Source organism: Hypomesus nipponensis, chromosome 24, assembly GCF_054491055.1.
Source record: "Hypomesus nipponensis isolate SF chromosome 24, ASM5449105v1, whole genome shotgun sequence".
NCBI lineage: Eukaryota > Metazoa > Chordata > Actinopteri > Osmeriformes > Osmeridae > Hypomesus > Hypomesus nipponensis.
In genome coordinates, this window is record NC_140384.1 from 8,342,501 (window position 1) to 8,360,341 (window position 17,841).

Sequence of the window (17,841 nt, forward strand, 5' to 3'; positions counted from 1 at the left end):
TGATATCAGGAGTCAGCAGATCAGTTAGAGAGGCTATTGACCCATACTGGGATGAGCTTCTGGTTCTGACTGCTTCTGACAGGTTCTGACAGGTTCTGACTGGTTCTGACTGGTTCTGACCTGGACGAACACGGGGAAGATGAGGGTCTTGGGAGCCAGGGTGACGTAGGTGCCGTAGTTAGAGTAGGGCAGGTGGGACTGGACGATGGTGCAGTTCTGGTAGTTTCCGTGGCTCCGCTGGTAGGCGGAGGCGGTGGGGGGAGGAGCCATGGTGGAGGCGTGGTCCCGGCGCGAGGCCGCGCCCCTGTCCTGGGGCTCCGAGTCCTGCAGCAGCCCCCCGGCCTGGTGGAGCCTGGTGGAGGTGGGGTGGGTCTGGTACAGCCGCCCTGGTGGACACACAGGGAGGGACAGGCTCAGCACTGCTCTCTCTCTGCTGTTACTGCACCTGCTGAATGGAGCAGCGCTGTCGCTTCACCTTCTAAGGGGGGGGGGGGATGACAGGGGACTGGAACATAGTCTTACCCAGAGTGCCGTTCCTGTCCTGGTAGACTGGCTGCAGGATCTGAGAGAGAGAGAGAGAGAGATAGGAGAGAGAGAGAGAGAGAGATAGGAGAGAGAGAGAGAGAGAGAGATAGGAGAGAGACGAGAGAGGGAAAGAGATAGGAGAGAGAGAGAGAGATAGGAGAGAGAGGAGAGAGGGAGAGATACAAGAGAGAGATGGTAAGTGAGGTTAAAGCAGTGGTTGTCTGGAGGACGGTGTCCTGCACTCTCTGCTCCGCTGACAGGCCGGGCAGCGTTAGATTAAATATGGATCTCTGGAGATGTAGCAGAGCTGTAGAACATAGTCAGCCTTTTAAGGTACAATGGAGTGCGTACAGTATTTCACCTTTCTGAATATGCATGACTGTCACAGCTGAAGGTGCTGAACCGGTGTGTGTGTGTGTGTGTGTCTGGGACAGTTATACTACAGGAAACACTGCCCTAGATTAACTTGTCATGTGACTGAGAGAAGCTTCTCTCTCCACTCCTCCAGCCCAGAGACACAGGGCAGATCTGACCTGACAGGAATGAAGCTTTGAACACTTTTAGCACAATCTAAACCATCTTCCCCCTGGCCAGTTTTCTCTTCTGCTGGTTCTAAGCCTGATCAGGAGGTGACCCTGTATAAACAGACCCCAGAACATTCTACTGATCATCATAATCATCATCATCATTATTACCTGACTTCCTGGATTGACCGGGGACAGGATGATGTAGTTGTCCCCGTTTGATGAGGTCACCCGCGTGCCTTTGAGTGTGTGCGTCCTGGTCTTGTAGTCTGGCTCCTCCCTCTTGTCCCGCCACAGGGTCCCCAGTCCCCCGAACCCCCCCTTGCCTTCCGACCCGGGCCTGCGCCTGCCCAGGCGGCCCCCCGCGGGCCGCGACAGCAAGGGGGGGGGTCTTGTCTCGCTTCTTGCCCTGCGGGGAGCCACTGTCCTGGGCGGGGGGTTTGTAGGACGGCTGGTGGATCAGGCCCTCGAAATAAGGCTTCATGACAGGCAGACTCCTCCACACCACCATGGAGATCTCACTGTGGCAGTTCCTGCGGAGACACGCGGGAGAGACACGAGAGGAGGAGTCAGACGACGGAGCCGTCCTCGTCTGATGATGTCACCCGCGGGTTTGATGAGGTCACGACACGAGCGCGTGACCTCGCGCCTCCAGAGCTATCAGATATCTTTCGTTCGTTTCGCTGTTATTGAAAGGAGACGTAGAAATATCGCGTCTAGAAAGTACAGCGGCAGTGCATCGATCGTGTGTTCCCGATCTATTCCCTGTATATCTATCTCACCTGATGGCCTGCGCCAGGTCCACGCACTTCCACTGCTCGACAGGAAGTCCGTTGAGCTGCAGGATTGAGTCTCCCTGCTGGAGGCCGGCCTGGTGGGCGGGGCTCCCGGGGTCCACCGCCTGGACACGAACCGGGGAGTCGGAGCAGATGGTGAAGCCGAAGCCATCTTTACCTCTCAGGACGGTAACCTGACACACACACACACAGAACAATCACCGTCAGTCCCTGTCTCTTCAGATACCATCCCTCTCGTCATCCCTTGACTTTAAAACCACAGATCAATCCTCAGTGGAGGCAGAGAAGCAGAAAGCACACAGGCTGGGTGTGCTTGACTGACAGTGTCCTGGCCCGGGGCAGTGGGGTGAGGAGGAGGACAGCTCTCCCGGTCAGCGTGAGGCTAATACTGACTGACTGGACTTCATCTGACACCTCCACACGGAGACAGTCAGAGCAGGAGAACAATGGGAATATGGGAATGTGAAATTCTCTCACTCCCCCCCCCTCCCCGGTCTAGAAACATTAAAAGACATGGGACAGTAGGAATCATTTCTCTCTCTCTGTGTGTGTGTCTCTAGACTTGCTGTGAGAAGCTCCATGTCCAGTCCTGTCAGCCACACACTGCTCCGGAGGCCGGGGGATACCACGGCAACCAGGTCAGATGGAGGCGAAGGACAACAAAGCACCATGGGAGTTTTCCCCGAACAAAAGCGCTGGAGACCACGGCGGCACCAAGCAGGCCCAGATATTAAACTGGGAGAAGACCGTGAGTGAACACACACACACACAGTGTTGCTGGGAGATTAGCTGGGGAGAGCGCGAGCTAGAGAAAGAGAGAGTGAGAGATAGATAGATATAGAGAAGGGGAGGGAGGGAGGGGCGGGCGGGTGTAGCAGATCAGCGAGAGGAACCATGTTTGGACAGCCTCAGTCAACAGTCCAAGCAGACAGGCCCTGGCCCACACTCTGAAGGGAAACCATGTCAGCCCATGTCAGTCGGCCAGCTCTCACACAGCAACCGGCCCAGACTGGGAGACCAGGACACAAGCGTCGAAAAACATGACAACCCCTCACTCGGTTGGCCCCCTCGTCACCTCCCTTGGCTCCGGTTCAAGTCAATCACAGCTTTATTCGTTTTGTTAGCACCTTGCGAGGATTCCACAGAAACGTGTCTATAGCCTTGCCAGAACATGGACAGCTAGGACCCAGAGGAGGCCCTGCGAGGGCGAAGCTTAACCCCAGATATGGGCCCCGTCTCTGGGATGAAGACTGGAGGCACCTCCCTGAGACTGGAGCCCAAGTTGTCTTTGGCCATGTCATAAACTGGAACTAAAACAGACAGTTCATTTGAACGAACTCTAAACAACTGGTGCTGTCCACACAGCAAAATGCGCACAGCCGTCTCTCCCCTTTTACCCTCCTTCTAAAATATAAAACACAAAGCTGTTTTCTACGAAGCTCCTTAACTATGTACATGCGTAGACTTTTCATGTCTCCCTGCTGAATTATTGACCGAGCTATCCCCTGCGATGAACACAGGTGGACGCGAAATCCCAGAAGCCTCGCGTTCAAACCATCCTCCTCCTCGCTGTCGTGCGAGCGTTCGATGCCGACGCACACGCCCAAACAGGCTCGCCACGACTGACACGTGAGAATCTCTCTTGGCTTGCTCTCTCCTCACCTGTGGCAGGTTCTGTCCGATGCAGGCCCGACACAGCCCGTGAATGGTGTGCATACTGCTGTTCAGCCTTCCCCCGGCTCAGCTCAGCTCTGCAGCTAGACCAGGGTCCAGACTTGTGGCGCCGCTATCATAATCACCAGGTGTCGGACAAAACTTCTAACACGTCCCTCCACAACTCCGAAAAGCTTCAACGAGAACACATCCAGCAGCGCGACAGCGACACACTACCTAACAGACGGACTGACTAACTGGGTCCAGTTGGACGTGTTGTTCGCCTCCAGCCCGCTTGGTTTCGGTCCAGTGCCCCTGGCCTGCTCTACTGTGTCTGTGCGGGGCTGCAGTGTGTCTGTGAACCAGCCTCCCTTCTCCTCCTGGGAACCAGAAAGGCTGGAAGAATGGCAGGAAGAGCCCTCTCACCCCCAACCTGCCGGCAGGCAGACTGTCAGGCCCTGATAAGCCCGCACACTTCCTGAAACATCGCCACCGAGAGGGCTCCACGCCACACACACACACTCAGAAACACTGCTGTGACACACACACACACAGACACACACACACCCCTCCCCGTGTGAATTCCATACAACATATTCTAAAAAATATTATTCTCTATCAGACCAACACGTTTCCAGTCAGCACAATGCAATCCATCTTTCATAATCTCTTCTCTGTGAGGGCCTGTCAGAGGAGCTGGAAGATATCTTTAGCTTTACTGGTTCAACGTTACCTTACCAAAATCCCTTGTAAAAAAAAAAGTTTAATACAGTTGATAAGGAGCCATCTTCAGTGAAGAGGGAACTGTCATTCGAGAGTGATGGTCCAGAGAGCCACTCTTCCTGGAGGTAGGAAGGAAGGTCACATCTGATTGGTTGTTTGTGTGACCAGACTCAGCAGAGTGCTGAGAGGGGAACTCCAGGAGAATGATCCCTGGTTTGGGAGCCGCTGGTTCCTCCATACAGGATACCACAGCACCACTACAACACCGCTCTTCTGGGTTTGCCAAGGTAAACACGAGTTGGTTTGGGTGGACCAGTTAGGTGTGTCTGTAGTCCTTGTAAACAGATGTACAGTCTCCCTGCCTGTCCACACCCCCCCCCCTCCCTCAGCCTCTACCCGTCTCCTCTCCAGACTCTGCCTCAGCCTCTAACTGTCTTCTCCCCAGTCTCTCCCTTCCTCTCCCTCAGCCTCGCCCAGTCTCCTCCCCAGACTCTGCCCCAGCCTCCCCCCCCGGGCTCAGCCTCTGTCTGCTCCACCCCCAGCCTCACCCATCTCCCCTCCAGCCTCACCCTTCCTCTCTCCCTTCTACTCCTACCCACCCACCCCCCCAACCTCCGCCCTGTTCTCTCTACTCCAGCCTCTCCCTTCTTCTCCCCCAGCCTGCTCTTCAGCCTCCACCCCAGCCCCCACCCCAGCCTCTTCCTCAGACTCCTCTGTCTCTCTGCTGGCTGCTGCCACTTCCCATCTTTGTGTGAGCACAGAACTCCTGGCCTGGGAATCACTACAGCAACAATCTCTACGGCTACAGCGCAGCGGCCCCCGGACTGGACCAGGATGGGGGGGGGGGGGTCGATTGAGAGGTCATCTGGTGATGTGAAGAGGCAGAGAGAGAGACAGAGACAGAGAAAGAGAGAGACAGAGAGACAGAGACAGAGAAAGAGTGAGACAGAGAGAGACAGAGACAGAGAGAGACAGAGAGAGAGACAGAGACAGAGACAGACAGACAGAGACAGAGAGAGAGAAAGAGAGAGACAGAGAGAGAGACAGAGAGAGAGAGAGAAACAGAGACAGAGAAAGACAGAGAGAGAGACAGAGAGAGAGAGAGAGAGAGAGAGGGGAGGGGGGGGGAAAGGGAGGAAAGAAAGGTGGAGAGAGCGCTATGTGTGTTAGTGTGTGTGTGTGTGTGTGGGGAGGGGGGAGGACAGGAAAATAAAGTCATATCCAAAAGACAGCAAGAAGCCACTTTAGCCATGCACTGTCCTGTGCTATGTCCTCTTCAGCCTGGACCCTGGTCTGGTTCTAGAATGCACGTGTCTGGTACTAGTCTAGTTCTGATCCTAGTGCATTAGACTGGTCCCAGCCTAGTACTGGTGCTAGCTTACTACTGGTTCTAGCCTAGAACTGGTCCTACAGTACATTTGTCTGGTGCTGGTCCTAGCCTAGCTCATCAGATGCCTTCTCTGTGACCTGGGGAAGAACCGGCCTGATTGGTTCCTGGACCAGATCCTGGTCTGCTGTTGCCAGGTCATTGGTTCATTCCAACTGTAGCAGAAGTAATTCTGATGAGGCATGAGGCACAATGTGTGTCAGTTGTGACGAGCTCAATCTAGAAATGTGACCAAACAGACACTGTGTGTCACAAGACCATGTGCACAGAAGGGAAGGTGACAGAGTTCGATACACATTCCACAACATCCACACTGAATAGTCAACACGTGTAGACTCTCATTCATATTTGACAGACATTGTGAAAAGATGATAAACTGCTTCTAAGTCAAGTGTGTTGTCGTCCTCACAAACAGTGATGACATAACTGAATCATTACCCTCAGCTGGGAGCTTCCACGTCTGGGAGCACAGGAAAGCAAACCTCTTCATGATTCATGAGCTACGGCATGAATGTTTAACAACTACTGTTTCCAAACAGATATCCCTTCTGCCTCCTTCCCTCCCAGCCTGCCCTGCACCTGAGCCTGGGGGCTGGGGGCTGGGGGCTGGGGGCTGGGTCCCCAGTCCCCGGACCTCCAAACACATCCAGCCTTAAAACACAGCACAACCCAGCGACACTCGCACTTCACATTCCCTGTCAGGGACAACTCGCCCTGCCGAAGGAGCAGAGCAGGAGAGACGCGACCAGAAGAGGTGGAGGAAGGAGATGGAGACATGGAGAGAGGCAGAGTGTGGAGGGAGTAGAGGTGGAGAGGGCAGAGTGTGGAGGCAGTAGAGGTGGAGAGAGGCAGAGTGTGGAGGGAGTAGAGGTGGAGAGAGGCAGAGTGTGGAGGCAGAAGAGGTGGAAAGAGGCAGAGTGTGGAGGCAGAAGAGGTGGACAGGGCAGAGTGTGGAGGCAGTAGAGGTGGAAAGAGGCAGAGTGTGGAGGCAGTAGAGGTGGAAAGAGGCAGAGTGTGGAGGCAGTAGAGGTGGAAAGAGGCAGAGTGTGGAGGCAGTAGAGGGGTAGGTGACTCACCGTCATGTATTGCTGGTTATTATCTGGGCTGGCTGCTTCAGGGGCGGTTCCGTAGTTACAGTTGGTCAGGCTGGTGCTGTTGGGACCTCCATCTGAAAGACAGTCAAACGAGTCCCAGGCTGAAGCGCTGCTCTTCCAGAACATGACCGCTCCGGTGGAACACCTTGCTACAGCAGAACCTCGCTGGAGAACCCAAACTACCGATCAGAGAGAAGCTCTCGAAGACGGGGCCCCTCTCCACAGCAGCAGCAGCGACGCTCCGGAGAACATTCACAACAGAGACCGCCGGCACTGGAACCTCTGTCAGACGCAGAACCCTCTCCACGCGAGAGCACTTCCGCACGCTGGGAAACGCCGGCAGACAGGCTGCTGCGGCACGGCGGGCACGTTTGGAGCGCTCGGTCAGAGGAGAGCAGAGCGAGAGAGAGAGAGCACGCATGGAGAGAACGGCCGGGGAGAGTGCGAGTTTAGAGTGTATGCTCGCAGAGTACGGTCGGATCTTCAGAGGGATGTCAACACGCTTCACTTCATCTCGGGAGGGGGGGGGGGGGGGCAGAGAGAAAGAGGGAGGAGACTGTAGACAGAGGGGGAGGAGGATGAGAGAAGAGAGAGAGAGAGAAAAGACTGAGGGAGACTGGGAGAGCAGGGGGGAGGGAGAGGGGAGGGAGAGAGTGAGAGAAAGGCGAGAACGTGAGAGAGGAGAGGAGAGGGGGACCTTCTTCTAACTCCTCGACCCTCCGCTCAGCGGGCAGTCCCTGTGTAACCATAGCGATTACAACTCTACCCGGTAACAATGTTCCAGTGGAACATCCGTCATGAAAGCAGCTTTCAGCCGGGTGACAATGCTGCTGCTCGCTCACACCCACACCCCCACACACACACACATTCTCCGCTCTCACATACTCTACAGCGCTCCATGACACCCACCTCCCCGCCCCCCCCCCTCCCCCCTCCTCCTCCTTCTACTACTCCACATAAGATGAACCCTCTGGTGAGCGTAGGGGGAGGGCACTCTCTCACACACACGCGTGATCTGTCCTCTCCTGTTCTCTCATCATAATGAAGGACGGCCTTGTTCTCTCTGAGGTGTCAACTCCCATTAAGACCAACACCACACCCTAGGACATGTTAATTAGCCTTTAATGGTGGTGTGTGTGTGTGTGTGTGTGTGTCTGTGTGCGTGCAGGCGGGCGGGGACACCAGTCGTGACAGACGTGTTAGGTCACTGTTACAGGCTTCCAGCTGTGTCTCATCTCCTATCCACTCTCAGGGAAGTTAACAGAATGATCGTCACTGGCTCGTCTGTGGACAGAACCCTGACAGGACATAAGCTCCTCCTTCCTGCTCCATGATTGACAGGAAAAGGACCAATCACCTCCCTGGGATCTGTCCGACCCCAACACTCCTTCCTGGTTTCTGGTCAGTCTAGACACTGGTCCTGTCCATCTGAGGGGCACTGAACCCAGGTCTCATCCGAAACACCACAAGACTGACTTAGCCCACAAAGCTAAAGGGCCTATGCCCCAGTTGGGGGGGTGGGGTATTTTGGCATGTGAACCACCTACGTGACCCGTCAGGACCTACAGGACACACGAGGAACTGTTGCGTTCCTCCTGGTCAAGTTGTGATGTCACTCACCCCCTTGCTGCTGTCTGATTCGCCGAGACGCCACCTTCAGATGCTTGCTTCTCCCTAGCTCCTCCCCCAGGAGGTAGTACCAGCCAATGATCACCTGCGGAGCCACAGAGAACACGTTAGGCGCCAGGGGACAGACATGTCACCTCCAGGTGTGTGTGTGTGTGTGTGTGTGTGTGTGACAGGGAGAGAACAAGAGAGAAGGAGTAGAGTTTGGACGGTGGGTGAGAGAGAGACAGAGAAAGAGACAGAGAGAGAGACAGAGAGAGAGACAAAGACAGAGAGAGAGTAAGAGAGAGAGAGAGAGAGAGGGTGGGAGACAGAGACACAGAGAAAGAGAGAGGGGGAGAGCAGGAGGAAGGAAGGGGAAGGGAGTTTATATTTCCCTGTTAAGCTCTATTCTTTTGGGTCCTCAGATCATTTTTGACGAGAACTGACAGCAGAGAAACAGCAGCAACGCCCTCTCACCAACATCCCTCTCTCCCTCCCCCCTCCCCCCCTCTCACCAACATCCCTCTCTCCCTCCCCCCTCCCCCCTCCCCCCCTCTCACCAACATCCCTCTCTCCCTCCCCCCTCCCCCCTCCCCCCTCTCACCAACATCCCTCTCCCCCCCCCTCCCTCTCTCCCGAGGGTTGCCGGCAGCGCTACAACAGTGAGGTTCAGTGCACTGGAACAGCTGATGCACAGGCTTCGGCCAAACACCCAGATGTCTCTGTGTGGAACTGTGTGTGTGTGTGTGTGTGTTATATAAATCTGTGTCATCAAACAGCATAAGACAAAGAACAGTTTACAACACAGTATTGCCTCCACAGCCAGTTAATGTTAGTGTCATCCCCCCCCCCCCCACACTCACACACACGTCTAACAGGGATTGGTCACCTTGGAGGCTGTGACAAGAGAGCGGACTCCAAAGCTCATGCAGCCCAGGAACTCACTCCTCCTATTGGACAAACATAAACCAATAAGAGAAGGTTAAAGAAGAAACCCTCCAATCAGGTTCTCACATTTAAAACCCTGAACCTTTAACATGAGTGTGTTTGCTCTGCGCTGGCTGGAGGACACGCCTGTCACATGACCTGGCATGCATCCTGGTAAAGACATGATGCCCTACAGCAGAACAACTCTATTGTCCTTTACTGTCCTTTATGACCGAGTAGAACACTGTGGAATAACAACACATGGAACGTGTGCCATATAGAACGCCCTCAAGGAGGAACCCTGTCTGGGGTCAGACCAGGACCGTGTGAGGAGTTGTGAGTCAGGGGAGAGAGAGAGACACAGAGAGAGAGAGAGAGAGAGAGAGAGAGAGAGAGAGAGAGAGAGAGAGAGAGAGAGAGAGAGAGAGAGAGAGAAAGAGACAGAGAGACAGAAAGAGAGAGAGACAGAGAGACAGAGAGAGAGAGCGACAGAGTCAAAGACACAGAGAGAGAGAGAGAGAGGACCAGGAGATGGGCAGGGAGGGACATGGGACACAACCAGACTTTACCGGGAGCTGGGGTTACGGTTCCAGACAGTCACCAGCAGTCTCTTCTGATGATCTTCAGCTGTGATGGCCCTAACACACACACACACACACAGTTAGCATGCCATCAGCTAGGTAACACTGGGCATTGTGCTGGCAGTTCTCCGGCTGATTTCAAGAACATCACTCACAGAAGGAACGTTTCCTGGAACACAGGGTTCTTACAGTCCAGAACTGTGGTCGTCTTCCTGCGGGTACTGTGGTCTAGGTCTGGGATGACCGCCAGCTAACACACACGCACACACACACACACACACACACACGTGACCTGACCATGCCAACATTCACATAGCATTTTCCCCAGAAGCAGTAAGCATGACGTGACAGTCAAGTGAGCTCATAAGAGGCTTGGAGGCGTGTCTTACCTTGACGTAGGAGTCACATGATCGGGAGGATGTACCCAGAAGCCCTCTGGCCTCGAGGACTGGAGAGGGGGGAGGGGGGAGGGGGGAGGGGGGAGGGGGGAGGGGGGAGGGGGAGGGGAGGCACCGATCAAACAACATCTGGACCCACAACATCCCAGGACAAACAACACAACTACAGAACCATCTGTATGTATGTTGGTGTGTGTGTGTGTGTGTGTTTGTGTGTACAGTATGCCTTTATATAACTTGGGACTCACTGCTCGTTTAATATCCATATTTATCAACTACTAACCTGTACCACTATGTGATATTAAATTGGAGTATGGAGACAGCAAGGAGGTATGCATTACGTATGGTGCTATACAGGAAGTTAGCATGGGATAGTGCACTGGATAGTAAGGCAGTCAGACTGTGTGCCCTCACCCTGAATACTTATCTTCTCATCCTCTGGGGTGATTGACAGGCGTAGCTGACCTATGAGAGGAGAGGAAGAATCAGCAGGGGTTTGGGGTCATCGTCAGGGGAGACGTGATGAGAAGTGACAGTTGTCTCCTAGGTAACCTCCCTGGCAAGGCAATGACAGCTTGCCAGCAATCACCTCATTTAAATGTTTACATTGAAGCCGTAAATAAACAAGCTCGCTGTAAATAAACAACTGGAAAACAGCTAATTGGTCCTTGTGGTCTGAATGTTCGCACACACACACGCACACACACAGACACACACACAGACACACACACAGACACACACACAGACACACACACAGACACAGACAGAAGTGATAGTACTGATAAATATTGTGCCATTTCTGGATTAATAACAACAGAGTTGTTCCTCTCAGCCTCCCATCTTGTCACTTGACCCCACATGGATCACAGAGAAACCACATCCATAATGAATCCATTTAACAGACGCTTTCATCCAAAGCAACACTCATAAATCCACGCCAAAACCTGAATAAATAGGGATGGCAACAGCTGTGACCTGTCCATGTAGCTGTTAGGTTTAAGAGACATCTTAAATGACACAAACCAAACGCCACATAACAAAAGGCGTAGATAAAGAACATTAGAACTCACTAGAAGCTAGTAAAACCAGATTCCACTGCCCAGCAGAGACAGCCTGTTGAGCCAATGAGACTCACCGTGGGTCTGCAGCAGAATGGAGGATGCCTGGAACTTGACCTTGCATGTTCCCTCACTGTCCATGTCACAGTGTTCCTCACGCACAAACACAAACACACATGCTCACACGCAGAGGAAGGTTCCACAGTCCCATGTTCATATTAATCAGTCAGCGTGTATGTGTGTGTGTGTGTGTGTGTGTGAGAGACAGACCCAGCCAAATCAGGGTCATAACTCCAACCGCCTTTTCGTTTTGAATAGATGACAGACAGGGACGCTGTGATTGGACGGCTGGCTCATTTGAATAGGATAGGAGGAGGAGGGGCGGGTCCACCTGCTGTTTCGGCTGTAAACAATGTAGTGACTCTTCTCCCCCGTCACCCCCCAGCAGAGGTCTATATTAGCCCCCTCCACCCCACCCCACCAGCCCCTGCGACCCCCCACCCTTCCTCCTCCTCTGCCTCTGTCCCAGTTCACATCCAGCTCAGATCAGGGGGGGGACTCTTAGTCCAGACACACACAAAACCTGGACTGGACTCCCAAATCTGGGCTGCTTATCTCCAGGGTCCTGCCTGGGCCCAGTGTTCCAGACCCCTGCCAATCACCACCGCCTACACGGTGCAGCACACAGACGCTTCGACCAATCAGCTTTGCACAGTCCTGCTTCGACCCCCTCTGTTTGCCGTGATTGGGCCAGTTGATTTAGTTTTTTTTACAGAACTGTCTGACGGCCAGAGGTCCAGATGGGTTCTGGGACCGGGAAATGTGGTCTCGTCTTGCCTCCACACCCCACCTGTCCTCTATCTCTGCCTCTTTCATCTCCTTCCTCCTCCCCCTCCTCCCCCTCCACCCCCACCCCCTTCAGCAGTCTGTTAGTGGACTTTGGTCCCCATGAGTCACTCATCTTCCCTGCGTCTGCTTCACCCAGGGGGAACTACACAACCACGACACGCTCTCTTTATCTTTACGAGCGCGACCAGACAAACCCCAGGACTACCATGACATAGACCCTGACCACTGCTGTGCTGTCAGAACCCTGCACTTCACAACCACAAACAGAATCTGTTTTTTTTGCTAAGTGGGTTTACACATGTGAGGAATTTGCTATGGTCGGTTGGTGCATAACGATAAACACAGTAAGAAGAAAGATGAATATTAAAAAGAAGTACTGTAGTAAAAAGCATACATTCAAAAAAGAGAAACACACAATAAGGTAACACAAATTGTAATAAATACAAAAAGTGTACATATATGACTGTTTCTAAACACTTCTAGTCCTTGTTTAACTGCTGGGTTTACAATCTGCACTGTCTAAACGTGGCTTTGGATAAAAGCATCTTTTATAATGAATCCAAGTTAATAATGGAAACCTGTATCCTTGGGACACTTCACATAGCACACTGTGACACACTGTACCAACTAACAGAGGCTTCCAACTAGAAGACATTAGAAATGGATGAGATGAGATCCACACAACATGGCAAACCTTCTGGACGTGCGCGCCAGGGAGAACAGTGCTTACTGTACGACCGACATGGGCTACTGTTCAACTGCCATCTCCAGTCAGTTACATAAAAGCTTTAAATAGGCGGTACTTCAAAACTGATGTTAGTGAGTACACAGCATGCCTACACTGTCTCTCTCACCATCATCATCATCATCATCATCAAATTAAGGACAAACTGGAGCAGCGAGCCCAAGGGGAGGTTGCCCATAACGCACATGAGTGCATCACTAGTGGATCCTCAGAGAGAAAACAGACAGTCAAACACGGATCCTCGGGAAGGACAGACAGCCCTGGGGTAACCGCGGGCAACATGCAAGAGAATGGAATCGTGTGTCTGTACAAAAAGACTTCCACACATGCCACGTTGTGAACTTCTGGGCAAGATGTTTGGTCACTTGAGAGCACTTCTAGCGCACGAGATGTAGAATCAGAATCAGGATCAGGATCGGAATCACTAAGTGACCAATGGGGTTTATGACAGTGTGGGGCTGTCCCAGAGTGATGATACATGAGTTAAACAGAACAACATCAGCTCTGATCTCATCCTTCAACAGCCGCCTGCAGGCTCATTAATGACATCACCACGCACTGCTGCCTTCTCCCACGCTGGAGAGACCTGCCCCGCGTCCAGGACTACGTGTCGCTGCTGCCACCTGCTGGTGAGCTGCTGCAGTTACGTGTGTTACAGGTCACTAGCCCCCCCTAGTGGCAGAGCTAGGGAATGGTGTAGGGAAACGAACTGTGATAATCATGCTGATGGACAAAGATAGTGAGAGATAGAGAGACTGAAAGATACACACAGAGAGAGGGAGAGAGAGAGGAGAGACAAAGAAAGAGAGAGGGGAGAGAGGGAGACAGAGAGAAAGAGAGAGAGGAGAGAGAGAGGAGAGGGAGGGAGAGAAAGAGAGAGAGAAAGAAAAAGACACAGAGAAAGACACAGAGAGAGAGAGGGAGTGAGGGAGTCAGTGAGGTGAGTGGTTGATGCAGTGAACGAGGAGTGTCTCACCTTTCCCCCTGAAGCCTGAGGTGCGGATCTTCCTCCTCTTCCTGGACCCGGCCTCTCCATCCTCCTCCACAGACCAGCTCCCTCTCCTGTGTTCAGGGTCAACCATGCCCCCCAGAGAAGTAGTCTTGCATCTGGCTTGAGGACCGGCTGAGTTTCCCCCGCAGGTCTCCCCTCTGTCAGGTACATCTACAGGCATTTTCCCCCCTAAAGTGTTGGCCTTTCTGGGTCCTTGTTCAGCCACACTCTCCATGGATGTCTTTCTCTTCGTGGGAACATCTTCAGAAACTTTCTCCAGACAAGTTTCCCTCTTTGTCGGAACATCTTCAGACAAGTTCTCCAGAAAGGTCTTTGTTTTCGCAGGTACATCACCATAGACTTTCTCCTCAGAGATCATCCTCTTTTGAGGAACGTCCGCAGAGAAGTTCTTCAGAGAGATCTTTCTCCTTGTGAGTACATCTCCAAAGACGTTCTCCGTTGATATCCTCCCTCTTGTAGGCATGCCTGAAGGAACGTTCTCCAGGATGGGCTTCCTCCCCCAGGATGGATCTCCAGTCACGTCCCCCACGATGGGCTTCCTCCTCCGGGACACAGGATCAGCCAGGTTCCTTCCAGATGTCTTCTTGACGATGGCTACTCTGACCTGCGACCCTGGGCTCCTATGGACCAGCGACTCCCCCCAGACCGCCCCTGTAGCTGCCCCCCCCCAGACCCCCCCAGTTGCTGCCCCCCCCCAGACCCCCTCTGGTGCTCGGGCTGCAGGTCTGCCAGCTGAGCTGATAGGAAAACAGGAAACATCACAAGAGTGAGAGTCTGTTAGCCAACCAAAACCCCTGAAAGACAGCTTCACTGCATTACACACTTGGGTGCTCCTCTTTAGGTGTATTCACATCTGCTCCTACCGTCTCCGTACTCTCCTGGAGATCCTGGGTTCCCTGGAGGTTCCTCTGTTCTCCAGGCCGACCAGGTGACCTCCTCCTCCATATCTACCTGCTCCTCGTTGTGTTCCACCTCCTCCCGCAGCGACCCACTCCTCTCTGCACCTCCTCTTACTGACAGGGCCAGGCTGGTGGGCCTCCTGGTGGAGCAGGTGGCTAGCTCCGCCGCTGGGCCTAACAGGACAGTGCAGTTTTAAGACGTGGAGAGTAACCAGGAACTGGGACGGGGTAAAGGGTTAGGAAACCCACCCTTGATTCTCCACTGGCCCTCAGTAACAGCCATGACCAATTATCTTGCAGTGTTAGAAAACAATCTGCCCCAATCAGCATCATGAGGGAGAGGAGGAGAGGCGGAGGGGAGGAGAGGCGGAGAGGCGGAGGGGAGAGTGATTAACCAGCATCAGGGCCAGGCTGGGGAGATGGAAGCCGACAGGCCCGGCATGCAGGGGTCAGAGGGAGTGACTCCCCACAGTGACTCTGACTGGATCGCAGACTCCAGAGTCAGAGAAGGCGAGTTTAAACATTCCTATTCAACCCACAATTGTTTTATTTGAATTAACTCTATGAGAAAATGTACATCTTTGAAAATTAATTTACTTTTAACTTATAATAAAAGTCATCAATACATTATTATTTGTACTATATTATATTCCTTTTAACTTAACTTACTTTGTCAAATCTAGACATGTTTTCCTATTTTTTATTACGTTCACTGGCATCAAAGATAAAAATAGGCGTTCTACATCTATGATGAAAGTGAAGGGATTGCGACTCACCCTATCACTGGCGAAAACGTGAGAATACCGCGCACAATGCAACGCATTGAACATCAAATCCTACCTTTTCCTCTTTTCCTGCGGAGGCCACGGCGGCTGGACGTTCTCCATTGTCCCGTCGATACAGTGCCGAAGTTTTACACTTCCAGAACTACATTCAAAAAAGCCGCTGGAAAACTCACTTTTCTCTCCCCTGGAGAGTGGAAGGGGTGTTTCAGCTCCGCCACTCCCCCTCTCAGCTCCCCAGCAGCGAGCAGCCTGGTTGTAAAAAATGATCGTTCGACCAATCCGAGAGGTCCATTTGAAAACCCGTACAGGCTCATGTAAACATTTAAAAAACGCTGAAATATCCCAAATACATGTGTTTCCCATTAGTCTGCAAAGGCAGTCATTCTTTCTTCTTGAGTGCAGTTGTGAATGTTTCTAGTCATTCAGTGAAGCTATCTGTACTATTCCTAATATCTAAATATGTATACCTTACACCACTGCCTATGAAGGACTGAATAACAAAAAATCATCAGCCATATTCAGTATAAGAGAACTCGTTTCTATCCAGTGTTATTTGCAGGGGGGTCTGTGTGTGTTTTGTGGAGCTGGTCTGCACAGCAGCCGTTAGTGGTGGTATGTTGCCAGGCCTCAAAGGAAAAGGAATTCAACTTTTTTCCTGTCCCTTAGTCCCTATAGTGACTTAACAGCAATAAATTGTGTGTGTGTGTGTGGTGTGTGTGTGGTGTGTGTGTGTGTGTGTGTGTGTGCACAAACTAGTGTGTGCTCAACTGCACGGTCGGGTCTTTTCCTCCAAGGCACCAGCTGACTGATTTCCACCCTGGCCAGCAGACATCTCAGCTGCAGTTGCCCTTTTAGGCTCTTCTGCTCTGATACCCAGTAATGAAGACCTGCAGCGTGTGCTTCAGTTGGGCTTCTTCTCACTGGCTCCAATGGGACTCCTCCTCCCTTGGCTTGGCTGAACAAACAATGCTGTACGTCTAGTTAAAGGAAGACCAACAATGCACACTAACCAGAACATCAACTAACAGGGCCACAGGAAGGCTCAACATACCCCTGCCCTCCCTCCCCCTCCCTCCCCCTGCCCTCCCCCTCCCTCCCCCTCCCTCCCCCTGCCCTCCCCCTCCCTCCACCTGCCCTCCCCCTGCCCTCCCCCTCCCTCCCCTAACCCCGTCCTGCAGCAGTCTGACCAGACAGGGTCCAGACAGGGTCCTGACAGGGGACAGACAGGGGACAGACAGGGTCCTGACAGGGTCCTGACAGGGGACAGACAGGGTCCTGACAGGGGACAGGGCTGGTGGTACAGCACACTTGGACACCAGAGGTAGGCAGCCTAACTGTCTCGTCACGTCCTGCAGCCTTTCTCTGGGTGTCACTATGGGGATGAGTACCTCAGCAGGGACACAATGGAGGGGGACGACCATGACAACCAAGCAGACAACCAGCTCTGAGCAGGGGGCCCAGGGAGCGGGGGTCAGGGGGCCCAGGGGGAGCCAGGGGGTCAGGGGGAGCCAGGGGGTGCAGTGGCTGCCTGTGAGAGAAAAGCCATGATCTGTGTGGAGAACACACACACACACACACACCTATTCTCCTAATGATTAGGCTGCCCCGGCAGTATCCACAGCCTGCCATGTTGACATCTTCTAAAGGACTCCAGAGGTCTCCAGAGATCTTCACGGACACAGTCATAGATGGGTGGACATGGCTGTGCAGCTCAGGAGTGTGTTGTTGTCAGTGTGAGCCCCCCCCACACACACACACACACACACTCCTACTCCTTATGGTAAAAGCCCATTCACCACTACTGCTATTTTGTTTAAATAGTCTTTACAGAACTCTGAGCTGAGTGTTGTTGACCCGCTTTACCTAAACATGGCTTTGACAAAGGAACCTAGAGTGGGCTCTGGGGGGTACAAGGGGGGGGGGGGGGTGAGGACAACACACACACACACAATATAGTCATAGTAACTGACTTCAATACTTAGGGGCTGTCTGAAAACCCAAGGGTGGGGGAGACCTATCGTGTCTACAACTCTTCCTGTTTACATAAGAAAGATAAGGATATTGGCCAATTACAGGCTTGACATTACCATATATGTATTCTGTACTGAGACATTAGAGAGACCAGAAAGAGGGTAGAGTGGAGGAATAGGCATCAGAGAGATACTGGAAGAAGAGAAACAGGGAAGATCAAAGAGAGAGCGAGAGAGAGAGAGAGAGAGAGAGAGAGAGAGGGGGGGGGAGAAAGAGAGAGAGGGGGGAAGGAGAGAGAGAGGGAG

General features: G+C 52.9%; 1 protein-coding gene across 1 annotated transcript in view; it reads right to left on the reverse strand.

Moving 5' to 3' along the window:
* rgs3b (regulator of G protein signaling 3b) overlaps positions 1-15,063 on the reverse strand; it is a 22,149-nt gene extending 7,086 nt beyond the window's left edge. Inside the window, 21 exon segments of the mRNA XM_084690027.1 lie at positions 121-386; positions 523-562; positions 1,221-1,298; positions 1,300-1,582; positions 1,832-2,019; positions 3,509-3,575; positions 3,758-3,879; positions 6,189-6,323; positions 6,686-6,777; positions 6,887-7,054; positions 8,324-8,417; positions 9,201-9,261; positions 9,808-9,876; positions 9,975-10,069; positions 10,209-10,267; positions 10,632-10,682; positions 11,353-11,428; positions 14,210-14,501; positions 14,582-14,618; positions 14,745-14,954; positions 15,030-15,063. Of these exon segments, the coding sequence (XP_084546153.1) occupies positions 121-386; positions 523-562; positions 1,221-1,298; positions 1,300-1,582; positions 1,832-2,019; positions 3,509-3,575; positions 3,758-3,879; positions 6,189-6,323; positions 6,686-6,777; positions 6,887-7,054; positions 8,324-8,417; positions 9,201-9,261; positions 9,808-9,876; positions 9,975-10,069; positions 10,209-10,267; positions 10,632-10,682; positions 11,353-11,428; positions 14,210-14,501; positions 14,582-14,618; positions 14,745-14,954; positions 15,030-15,063 (2,517 nt within the window).
* Positions 15,064-17,841: the final 2,778 nt, after the last annotated feature.